This window comes from Piliocolobus tephrosceles, chromosome 9 (genome assembly GCF_002776525.5).
Source record: "Piliocolobus tephrosceles isolate RC106 chromosome 9, ASM277652v3, whole genome shotgun sequence".
In the NCBI taxonomy this organism is placed as follows: Eukaryota; Metazoa; Chordata; class Mammalia; order Primates; family Cercopithecidae; genus Piliocolobus; species Piliocolobus tephrosceles.
Genome location: NC_045442.1, coordinates 29,668,213 through 29,680,841, shown reverse-complemented (window position 1 = coordinate 29,680,841; position 12,629 = coordinate 29,668,213). Strand labels below are relative to the sequence as shown.

General features: G+C 42.8%; 1 protein-coding gene across 2 annotated transcripts in view; it reads left to right on the top strand.

The window, feature by feature from the left end:
• The first annotated feature begins 7,354 nt into the window (after nucleotides 1-7,354).
• Nucleotides 7,355-12,629, top strand: part of SLK (STE20 like kinase) — a 62,927-nt gene continuing 57,652 nt past the window's right edge. The window contains exon 1 of one of the 2 annotated variants that reach the window (XM_023206578.3): nucleotides 7,355-8,114. In XM_023206578.3, the coding sequence (XP_023062346.2) occupies nucleotides 7,965-8,114 (150 nt within the window). In that variant the 5' untranslated portion in view covers nucleotides 7,355-7,964. The remainder of the gene's footprint in view (nucleotides 8,115-12,629) is intronic. The other variant, XM_023206579.3, reaches the window with a different exon arrangement.

The following is a 12,629-nucleotide window of genomic DNA, read 5'->3' as shown; positions in this document are numbered from 1 at the left end:
TTCAAAAGACGTTATGGAGTGTAGATTTTTAAACTGGAATTGGAGTACCACTTGTAAAAGAAGGAGTCTATGTAGTTTCTATTTTCTAATTTCCCAAGATTTGGATGCATTAAGCCTTCTCATTGCACTGCCAAATGCTTATGATTCATTTTAGCGAAGTTACTAGGGATGAGGAGAAGGTGGGAGTATGTGTGTGTAACAGTTCTGCATGACGCAGAAAGAGAGACGCATTAGAAGGGAGAATATTTTTAGATTCCTTTTATGAAATAAAAAAGAGCTTAAATCAGGTGACTAGTTTACTTTTTCTTGTTTTCAAAATAGGAAAAAGAGAGACCCAAAACCTGATTTGGAATTTTCTGAATGACACACAATTCTATTTCAGGAGAATAATTGTCATAATCACAGGTTAGTTACCTTCTTAAAATATCTAAAAAATTCCTTTCTAAAAATATAACTCCACAAGGATAGAAAACTGTATTTATGCCACAGAATACTTGAACATCAAAGGAATTTGCTACTTCCATCTAATCTACACAATAGCATTTAAAGAACTAACTAGCAAATTGATTGTCTAAATAAGGAAGGGGAAAGGAATTGACATGTAATTTCTTTCACTAGGTGTAAAGTTTTATCATTTTCATTTATTCGTTCAACAACAATGTGTGGAATAGGAAGACACTGGGTTAGATGCAGAAGGTACAAGAATGAGCATGACAGTCCCTGCCCTCAAAATGCTTTCAGTCTAGAAGGAGAAACATACACAGCCTCACATACATATGCAGATATATACACACTCACATACAAACACATTCACAATACCCATACACACATATATTCATACACATACACATGTTCACACAATATGTACATGCATGCTCACACATACATACACCCTCTGTCCTATACACTCACACATGTACACACATATGTATTAACATATGAACACATATATACATATATATCCACATATGCACACTCACATGCATACATACATACTTGGGAGCTGAGCTGACAAAGTGGAGACAGTCAGTAGAACGTTTTCAATTTAGAGAAAGAAGAAAAGCATAGCAGTGGCAACAATCCTGTGAGATGGCTATGGCAAAAGCTCAAGGAGGCTAAGGAGACGGTTTTAGTGGAGTTGCTAAATACTGGGGAGTTAGGTTTTCCGAGATTTGGATTCAAGTGCAAATCTGCCATTACTATCTGTGAGGCCATAACCAAGTTACATAACTCACTGCCTCAGTTTCCTCTCTTTTACATAGGGATTATCATAGTACCTACTTTATAGGGTTGCCATGAGGTTTAAATGAGATGATGCATGTAAACCACTAAGCACAATGTACTAAATTTCCATTTATTTATTTATTTATTTATTTAGAGATAGGGTCTCTGTGTTGTCCAAGCTGGAGTGCAGTGGTGCTATCACAGCCCACCGCAGCCTCAAACTCCTGGCCTCAGGCTCCCGAGTAGCTGGTGTATACCATCACACCCGGCTAATTTTATTTTTGTGGAGACGAGGTCTTGCCATATTGTCCAGGCTGGTCTTGAACTCCTGGCCTCAAATGATCCTCCTGCCTAGGCCACCCAAAGTGCTGGGATTACAGGTGTGAGTCACCATGCCCAGTCTAAATTTCCAGTTTGTAATGATATCCTTATTATTACCGGAGAAGATTATTTACCAGGCAAATTGTGAAGACACCATTCCTCTCACCAAGCTGTTTAGTGAGAACGTATTAAGCTATTTTTAAGGCGAGTAGAGCCAAAAAATTATGTATTAAATGAATTTATTTGCATACCAAAGTATAATCCAAAAAAATTTTTTAAAAAATGAATACATGATTGCTGCTTCAACTTTACTTTTAAAGTTCCAAAAATTCAAGAAAGCCAAATTATCATTTATAAATAACACAGACATCTACATGTCATGGCCTTCACTGGGAAAATCTGATCTGACTAAATGACATCACACCCAGTGTTACTAAGTAATTTCTGTGGCTATAACTTCATGGTGAAAATATATAAGCTATTATTAACTCTGTGATCATTTCATCAAAGTATATTAGACTAGCTCATGTCATTTATAGAATACTGACAAACATTATTTGATATTATTCGTTGATATGATGAGGCAATTCATAAAATAAGAAATAAAAGTGGCCAGGCCGGGCGCGGTGGCTCAAGCCTGTAATCCCAGCACTTTGGGAGGCCGAGACGGGCGGATCATGAGGTCAGGAGTTCGAGACCATCCTGGCTAACACGGTGAAACCCCGTCTCTCCTAAAAAATACAAAAAGCTAGCTGGGCGAGGTGGCTGGCGCCTGTAGTCCCAGCTACTCTGGAGGCTGAGGCAGGAGAATGGCGTAAACCCGGGAGGCGGAGCTTGCAGTAAGCTGAGATCGGGCCACTGCACTCCAGCCCGGGAGACAGAGCGAGACTCCGTCTCAAAAAAAAAAAAAAAAAGTGGCCAGTATACAAATGGAAAAGTATTACATCATTAATAATCAGATAATTCTAAATTAAGATAAGTTATTTTGGGGCTATTAGCTTGGTAAAGATTAATAGATAGGCCAGGCGTGGTGGCTCACGCCTGTTATCCCAATTCTTTGGGAGGCCAAGGCAGGCGGATCACTTGAGGTCAGGAGTTTGAGACCAGCCTGGCCAACATAGTGAAACCCTGTCTCTATTGAAAATACAAAAAATTAGCCTGGTGTGGTGGCAGGAGCCTGTAATCCCAGCTGCTTAGGAGGCTGAGGCAGGAGAATTGCTTGAACCCAGGAGGCGGAGGTTGCAGTGAGCCTAGATCACGCCACTGCACTCCAGCCTGGGTGACAGAGCGAGACTCCGTCTCAAAAAAAAAAAAAAAAAAAAGATGGATAATACCTTGTTGCTACTAAGGGTGTGGTGAAATTTGACACTTTCATATGCCAACCTTTTTCTTTTTTCTTTTTGAGACAGGGCCTTGCTTTGTCACCCAGGCTGGTGTGCAGTGGCACGATCATGTCTCACTGCAGCCTCGACCTCCTGGGCTCAAGTGATCCTCCCTCCCGTCTCAGTCTCCCATGTTGCTGGGACTACAGGTATGCACCACCATGGTTGGCTAATTTTTTTATTTTTGTAGAAACGAGGGTCTCACTATGTTGCCCAGGCTGGTCTGGAACTCCTGGGCTCAAGCAAACCTGCTGGCTCAGTCTCCCAGAGTGCTGAGATTAGAGGCATGAGCCACCATATTTGGCCACCAACCTTTTTAGAGGCCAGTTAGGCAATACAGAGCAAAAAAATTTTTAATACGGTCTTTGACGCATCAATTCCACTTCTTGAATTGTGTCTTAAGGGAATATAATCAGACAAATATGCGAAGATGCTTGTATATGTATGCTCACTGTGGAACTGCGTATGATGACAAAAAAATTGGAAACTACCTAGATGCCTGCCATGCCTGTCAACAGAAAAATGCTTAAATAAATTATGGCATAGTTAGACACTAGAACTCTGTCCAGCTATTAAAAAAGGATTAGACAGATCTATTTGGGGTGGCTTGGAAAGATGTCAACGATCTGTATTGGATGATGCCAGTTTTATATTTTAAAAAATATATGTGCAGCTGGGTGCGGTGGCTAACACCTGTAATCCCAGCACTTTGGGAGGCCGAGGCGGGCAGAACACTTGAGGTCAGGAGTTTAGGACCAGCCTGGCCAACATGGCAAAATCCTGTCTCTACTAAAAATACAAAAAATTAGCTGGGCGTGGTGGTGTGCGCCTGCAATCCCAGCTACTTAAGAGGCTGAGGCAGGAGAATTGCTTGAACCCTGGTGGCAGAGGTTGCACTGAGTCGAGATTGCACCACTGCACTCCAGCCTGGGTGACAGAGTGAAACTTCATCTCAAAAAAAAAAAAAAAAGTATATATATATGTGTCTGTGTGTGTATATATATATATACACACACACACACACACACACACAGAAAAAAAATATATGCCTAACTTTTTCAAAGTAGCTTTATTGAGGTATAATTTACAAAGCATATAATTCACCCATTCTAAGTGTACAATCATCACCATAATCTAATTATAAACCCTTTTTTATTGTCCCCCAAAATTCTCTCATGCTCATAGGCTTAACTTTTTTTATTTGGCCATGTGTATTATTTTATTAAAAGGAGAAGCTTTTTACAAGAGGCTCATTTCCATTTCTTTTTTTCATAATATATGAAAAAAATTATGAGAACATTTCTATTTCTTTCTTTCTCTCTCTCTCTCTCTTTTTTTTTTTGAGACAGGGTCTAGCTCTGTTGCCCAGGTGAAGTGCGGTGGCATGATCTCAGGTCACTGCAACCCCCACCTCCCAGGTTCAAGCGATTCTCTTGCCTCAGCCTCCTGAGTAGCTGGAATTACAGGCACACACCACCACGCCCGGCTAATTTTTGTATTTTTGGTAGAGACTGGGTTTTGCCAAATTGGCCATGCTCATCTCAAACTCCTGGCCTCAGGTGATCCACCCACTTTAGCCTCTCAAAGTGCTGGGATTACAGGTGTGAGCCCCCGTGCCCGGCCTATTTCTATTTCTTAATGGTGTCAGAACTTTATCTTTGCTTTGCTAGTGACTTTTTAAAAACCACTTATTGAATTATTATTGACATACAGTAAGCTGTTCATATTTAATGTATATAACTAGATGAGTTGGGTGGTAACTGTATACCACCACTGTCTATTACATAAACATATCCATCATCACAGGCTTAACTTTTAACAGTGGTTAGGTCGATGGTAACTATGAGTAGCGGGGAAGGAAGGAGGACAGAATTATAGACAGTTTCCTAGTTTTTAATGTCTGTATTATTTGAATTATTCGCAACAAAAATATACTATCTTTTATTTTTATTTTATTTTTTCTTTGAGACGAATTCTCGCTTTGTTGCCCAGGCTGGGTGCAGTGGCACAAACATGGATCACTGCAGCCTCATCCTCTTGGGCCCAAGTGATCCTCCTGCCTCACCCTCCCCAGTAGCTGAGACCACAGGTAAGTGCCACCATGCCTAGCTAATTTTTTTGTTTTTAATTTTTGGTAGAGATGTGATCTTGCCATGTTGGCCAGTCTGGTCTCAAACTCCTGGGCTCAAGCAATCCTCCCACCTCAGCCTGGGATTACAGGTGTGAGCCACTCCACCCTGCCAAGAATATACTATCTTTTAATTGACAAAATTGTAAAGTCTTTTCTATTTTGAAAAGAACAAAATAAGCAAACAGACATATACCCATTGACCAAAATCTACTTCTGGCAATTTATCCTAAGGAAATAATCAAATATGTGGAAAAAGATTTGTGTACAAAGATATTTATCCATATTTTATTAAAAACAGAGAAATTATAATCTAAATATCTTATAATGGAAGAGAACAATTATTAATTGTATTGAAATATGCAAATTGCAGGATGCAAACCTTTTTATGTAGCAAACCTCAACCACGTTGAAAAAAGTTAATGCACAGCCAAAAAAATCCTGTTTTGAAATGTAAGTTCTTACCAATGGTCATGTCTGGATAGTAGAATTACAGTACTTTTAATTTTATTTTTTAAGCATTTCATTTTCTCCATAAATCATAATAATTAAAAATAATTATAGTGTTGTTTTCACAGGTCTATACATTTGTCAAAACATATAAAAGTGCACACTTGCAGCAAACCACCATGGCACGTGTATACCTATGTAACAAACCTGCACGTTCTGCACATGTATCCCAGAACTTAAAGTATAATTTAAAAAAATAAAAGCAAACAAGTACTAGCAAAAAAAAAAAAAAACAAATGCACACTTTAAATATGTACAATTTATTGTATATTAACATATTGCAATAACACTTTACAAAACAGAAGGATCTCAAGGAATTGAATCATCTTAAGCGTCTTACTGGAAGGGGGGTTTTGCTATGCCATCTTGGGGCTGGAGGGCAAAATGACTTGGGGGGGGACATCACATAAACAGCAATATATATACATTGTCTCTGCTCCAGATATCGCCATTCATTCATTCATTCATTCACCAGATCTGCCTTCCTATTATATGCCAGGAATGTTGCCGGGTACTTGTATATTGTGATGAACAACAAACATCTGGCCTGAAAGACTTGCAGTCTGGTGGAGGAGAAGGTAGGTCACCACCTGACGGATTCCAGCCAACGCCCACACTGCCCCACCAGAGAGTGCTGTCCAAGGGGGCTGGAAGCAGATCAGGAAGTGGGGGCCTTAGTTAAGGTGGAGTCACCAAGAGTGACACCAGGTTTACAGTTGTGGAGGTGGCCAGAAGTTAGTTTTACCCTCAAGGGAGTGTCGCAGTCATCACCTGAGAAGTGGGGGCCGGGCGCGGTGGCTCACGCCTGTAATCCCAGCACTTTGGGAGGCCAAGGCGGGCGGATCATGAGGTCAGGAGATCGAGACCATCCTGGCTAACTCGGTGAAACCCCGTCTCTACTAAAAATACAAAAAAACTAGTCGGGCGTGGTGGCGGGCGCCTGTAGTCCCAGCCACTCCGGAGGCTGAGACAGGGGAATGGTGTGAAGCCCGGAGGCGGAGTTTGCAGTGAGCCGAGTTCGCCCCACTGCACTCCAGGCTGGGCGACAGAGCAAGACTCCGTCTCAAAAAGAAAGGAAAAGAAAAAAATGAAAAAAAAAAGTTGTGTTAAACAATTTTTAGGTATCTGTGTCTATATTGCCTGCACACTTAAAACAACAAGAGTAAGAACTAAGATTGAGCGTTTGCGGGTGCAGGGGCCGCGCAAAAGGCTTCCATCCATTGCCTCATTCACAACTTTCTGGTAGGGATTATTAGGATCTTCATTTTACAGCGAGGAAACTGAGACTCAGAGAGGTTACCTGCCCAAGGTCACAGTTCTTTCTCTCCAAAGCTCAAGTTCACAACCACCACACAAACTCCCCTCTCATTGTACCTGGGGCCCGTCTGAGAGCGAAAAAGTCCGCTTTCGGGTCCCAACCCTAATAGGTCGGCCTTTCACTCCACAGTTTTTCCCAGATCCAGAATGGAGGCAACATCCGCTAGCACAATCAACAGGGTCCTGCCCAAGGGGGCCGCTCCACCAAGGCCGTGGACTGACAGGATTTGGGCCTTGGAAGGCAAATGAGAAACAATCGTCAGGGACCAAAGAGCAAATGCGTCCATCACACGAGGCCCCCGCACCCTAAGCCCGGTGCTCCGCTCACGCGAACCCTCGGGGACAGCCAGTCTGCGGGACCCAGCGCGCGTGCGCGGGGCCAGAGGGGACGCCCCAACGCGAGCGCGCGGTGAGCAGGGCGCGTGACCGGGCGGGCGCGCAGCCGGGAAAGCGCGCGGGCGCGCTACGGAGTCGGCGTCGGCGCGCGCTCCAGGCCGAGGCGGTGTGGGCTGGGGAGGGAGCCAGGCGGCGGAGGCGGCGGCGGCGCCCTAGACCCGAGGGGACGCGCGGGCCTTGCGCCGCGGGAACGGACGGCGGCGGAGGAGACCCTAGGCTCGCAGCCCGAGACAGGAGGGCTTGGCTCCTCGACTGCCCGCTTCCGAGGCCGGCGGCCGCTTCTCTTTCCCGGAGTAGCCGCCGCCCCTGGAGACTCGCCGTGACACGGGCCTAAGCTGCCGCCGCCACGGGCGTCCTGACCGCTCGGACCCGTCGGACCAGGCCGAGTGGGAGCGAGCTTGCGGGCAGGTGCCGCTCCCGGAGGGTGGGCCGGAGGCGAGGTGCCCACCGCGCCGCTCGCGGGCCGGGCTTGGCGGAGGGGCCACTCGCGCAGCACCCCCACCGCGGGCCGGGGCCCGGGTCGCCGCCCCGCCTTCTCCCGGGACCGCCCGGCCGGAGCTGCGGGGGCCGAGGGACGCCGCGCCCGCCGCCGCCAGCCGGGCTCGCGCGGGAGAGCAGGGAGGAGAAACTTTGCCTTTTATTGTTTTTAGTCCTTAAGTGCAAGGAACTCTGTGTTGGGAGGAAAAATGTCCTTCTTCAATTTCCGTAAGATCTTCAAGTTGGGGAGCGAGAAGAAGAAGAAGCAGTACGAACACGTGAAGAGGGACCTGAACCCCGAAGACTTTTGGGAGATTATAGGAGAATTGGGCGATGGAGCCTTTGGGAAGGTGTATAAGGTAAGAGGGAGAAAACGGGAAGTTGTTTGTACTGCGAAGATAAAACAGCCACTGGCCTGGAGTGGCGGGAGGACTTCTGCTCCCCTAGTCCCTTTCCTGTCTCTTGCTCCTTCTTTTGACTGTTACATTTCGATGCAACTTTACTTGGCTGGTCATCCAAGGAGTAGGTAAGAAGTCGGGTTTACGGAACAAAATGGGGCCTGGATGGAGTTTAAAGAGCGATTGGAAAGGGAGACAGGGTTATAAAGTCTACTCTGTCGAACTTCAAAGGAAATGAGAGTGTTCCTTAATTTATAGGAGGGGTCTGGTTGTGCCCTTCAGGTATTTTAGAATGAGAAACTCATTGCACTTTGCAGTAGATTTGTCTACTGACTGCATTCGCGTGCATGCTTGTACTCTAACAGTTCCCTTCTTAGGGTCCAGGGTATTTTTTTGGTTGTATCTAGAGCTAATACAGAACTAGTTGGGATCAAAGTGATTGCTATTTGCGGTCTCTTCTTGAATTGGTTGCTCTACAGCATACTATAAAATGGAATGGAATTTCTGACAAAATTTCCAAAAGAAGACCTTCATGTGGTACTAGTTTTAAATATATTTATGGTAAGCATTGACTAGAAGTATCAGCGCTTAAGAAATTAAAAACACACACGCATATATTTATTTCAATAGGAAGAAGCTTGGCATTTCAACCTGAAGGCGTTAACTGTTTACCATCTCCTAGTAATATGGTCTCCTAGTAATAATATATCTCCTAGACATATGAATGATGTCATTGGAGTATTTTCATCCTGAAGGGCGAATTTTTTATGAGACAGCGTATAGGGGAAGGACCCACAGGGTTGCCTAGAAGTGAAAACGTAAGAAAATAACTTACGTTTATACAGGGCTTTGAAGTTAAGTACTTTCAAATAGTTTGGCCCCCACAAAAATCTTGTGAGGTAGGCAGGTCAGTATTAGTATCCACATTTCACAGATGAAGATGTTGAAATTGTTCACAGCCACATGAGTGTCAGCCTAGACTTGAACTCAGGTCTTCTGAGCCCATATTTAGTATTGTTTTTTATTTTAACAGTCACTGGAAGAAATGAGAGCATTTTGCCCACTACTTTTTTTTTTTTTGCGATGGAGTTTCGACCTTGTTGCCCAGGCTGGAGTGCAATAGCGCGATCTTGGCTCACTGCAACCTCCCCTTCCCGGGTTCAAGCGATTCTCCTGCCTCAGCCTCCGGAGTAGCTGGGTTTACAGGCATGTGCCACCACGCCCGGCTAATTTTTTTAGTTTTAGTAGAAATAGGGTTTCTCCATGTTGGTCAGGCTGGTCTCGAACTACTGACCTCAGGTGATCCGCCCGCCTCGCCCTCCCAAACTGCTAGGATTACAGGCGGGAAGCCACCATCCCCGGCTGCCTACTACTTTCTAAACACCATTATACTTCTGCTTTTGCCCTGCCTCAAATGCATCTTGTCAAAACCCCAGTCCTCATTCTTTATCCAGGCTGAAGTATCTACTCCTCTCTGTATGCTTTCAGAACACATTGTTCACATGGCTCTTATGGCACTCGTCACTTATTACAGTTAATATGTTTATGTTTCTATAATAAAATTAAGGGCCAAATTTTTGATATGTATTTGGGTTCATCCACTGCCTTAGCCTATAGTGATGTATCTGTTTACTTGTTGAAATGAAAGAATGTGTTTTATCTACATATGAATGCTATCGTGGAAGCTATCATATGCTGTGGAAGTTGGCAAAATAAGCTTTGTTATTTGTGTGGAGGGTAGAGTATGGGTTTCAGCAAGAGCTACATAAGATGCAAGGCTTCAGTGTAGTGGGAAGATCACTCCTAGGAATCTAGAGTTGTGTTTTAGTGCTGGCTGTCAGAAACCAGCTTTGTAATCCTGGACAAAACACTTAACTTCTCTGGGCCTCCGTTTCTTAGCCATAATACTGACTTTCTTAAGAGTTGAGATTCTTTCACCCATTAAAGTTCTGTGAGTATGCACTTAGCCTGGAAAGGCAAAAATAAATCCTCAAGACACCTAGAATCTTGTAGTTAGAAGGTGGTAGGTGATTATGGGCAGTTTTCATGGTGTAAATAGGTTTTATCGAATATAAACAGTTCAGTAGTAAGAGCACTGGCTCCGGAGTTGGAATATAACAGCTCTCTCACTCAATAGCAGCATATGACCTTGAGCAAGTTTCTTATTTGTCCTATACCTAACTTTGCTCATCCGTAAGATATCCTCAGTGTGAGGATTAAAGAAGATAATAAATATAAGGCACATTGAAAGGGCTCAGTAAATGGTAGAAATTACTGTTATTACATTTAGAGCTCATAGATGCAAAATATCGGGTGAGATAGGAAAGGGAACCAAGAAGATAATAAACCATTTTGTTGGTTTCTAATGGCATGGGCAGATTGTGTGGAGATACTAAAGCCCTGTGTTATTCTTTCACGACACTTTCTGCAAAATGTGATCTGTCTTCCTATACTGAGACATTAGTTGAAAATTTTCTGAAAAACAACAGTCTTATTTCATGTAGTTATTTGAGCACTATAAAATCGTGTCAAGGAGAATTTCTGTGGTCTTGATGACTGTATTTTAGTATGATATTTGAAGAGCATGGGCTGGCACTATTTTTTCTTTTTTCATTTCACTGCTGTCTGCTTCTAAGGAGTAGGGTATGAGTTTTTTAAAAAATAAAATTTGAAATTAAAACTTATCTGACTTCTTATGGCCTTTTTTTTCTTTTTTTCTTTTTTTTTTTTTGAGACAGAGTCTCACTCTGTCGCCCAGGCTGGACTGCAGTGGCCGGATCTTAGCTCACTGCAAGCTCTGCCTCCCGGGTTTACACCATTCTCCTGCCTCAGCCTCCCGAGTAGCTGGGACTACAGGTGCCTGCCACGTCGCCTGGCTAGTTTTTTGTATTTTTTAGTAGAGACGGGGTTTCACCGGATTAGCCAGGATGGTCTCGATCTCCTGACCTCGTGATCTGCCCGTCTCAGCCTCCCAAAGTGCTGGGATTACAGGCTTGAGCCACCGCACCTGGCTGATGGCCTCTTTTTTCTAAAAGTTTTTGTTTTTCAAGATTCCGTAGAAATTGAGGATTTATAAACTTCCTTATATTTGGGGGAAAAAGCTGTGGAACCTTAACATTGTACATAGTAGTATGTAGTAGAAAACTGTTTATAAACTTGATTCTATCATTTGCTTATGGAAATTGGTAACTTACAAAGATTATATTGTAAGTAGAGATGAGGTTGAGTATCCCATTTCCCAAATGCTTGGGACCAGAAGTGTTTCGGATTTTGGAATTTTTTGGATTTTGGAATATTTGCATTATACTTAGTTATTGAACATCTGAAATTGAAAATGCTGTAGTGAGCATTTCCTTTGAACATCATGTCATGTTAGCACTCAGAAAGTTTCAGATTTTGGAGCATTTCAGATTAGATTTTCAGATTTGGGATGTGTAACCTATAGGTAATCATGTTGTGTATTTAGTTTGTGTCATTCTTCCATTGTATACTTGTATTCCTTCCACTCAGTCCAGCACTGTACACATTTAGCAGTTACTTCCTTGCCTGAAAAAACTTTGCTACTTTAAATTTATTTTCTCTTTTAAAAGTAGTACTATTTGATATATAAATGAAGATATGTCATATCCTTCACAATATTTTTTTTTATCTTTGGATTTCTTTTTTTTTTTGAGATGGAGTCCCTCTCTATCGTCCAGGCTGCAGTGCAGTGGCACAATCTTGGCTTACTGCTATCTCCGCCTCCCAGGTTCAAGCAATTCTCCTGCCTCAGCCTCCAGAGTAGTTGGGACTACAGGTGCATGCCACCGTGCTTGGCTAATTTTTTGTATTTTTAGTAGAGACAGGGTTTCACCATGTTGGCCAGGGTGGTCTTGAACTCCTGACCTCAGGTGATCCGCCTGCCTTGGCCTCCCAAAGTGCTGAAATTACAGGCGTGAGCCACTGCCCCCTGCTCTCCCCACTGAATTTCTTTTGTTTTTAACAGAAAAAAAGAATGACATAAGATATTAATTGAATTGCATTTCTGGAAAGCTATATTATCTTTTAAACCAGTTGAAACTAAACTCTTGGCTGTGTGCTGGATGAAAGTGATTTCTGTATGGCAACTGATGGCTGTGTTTCTTTTAAAAAATAGTAAAATATATAATCTTTGTATTAAAAAGTACGGAAACATATACATTTAGCAGATAATAAAGTGAGTTGTTATTAACAACCATCAGTGTCAAAGAATTCTGCCAGCGTCCGAGAATCCCTCTTGCCTCCTTTCTGTGTCTAATACCTTCTCTCTCACTAAAGGAAACCACTATCCTATCTTTAAATTATTCATGTTTTTGCTTTTCTTAATCATTTACTATCTAGGTTTATATCCCTAAATGTTATAAATTTAGTTTTGTATGCACTTGAACTTTATGTGAATGGAATCATATTGAGCATATTCTTTTGTGTCTTGCTTCTTTCAAAGTCAGTATTATGTTT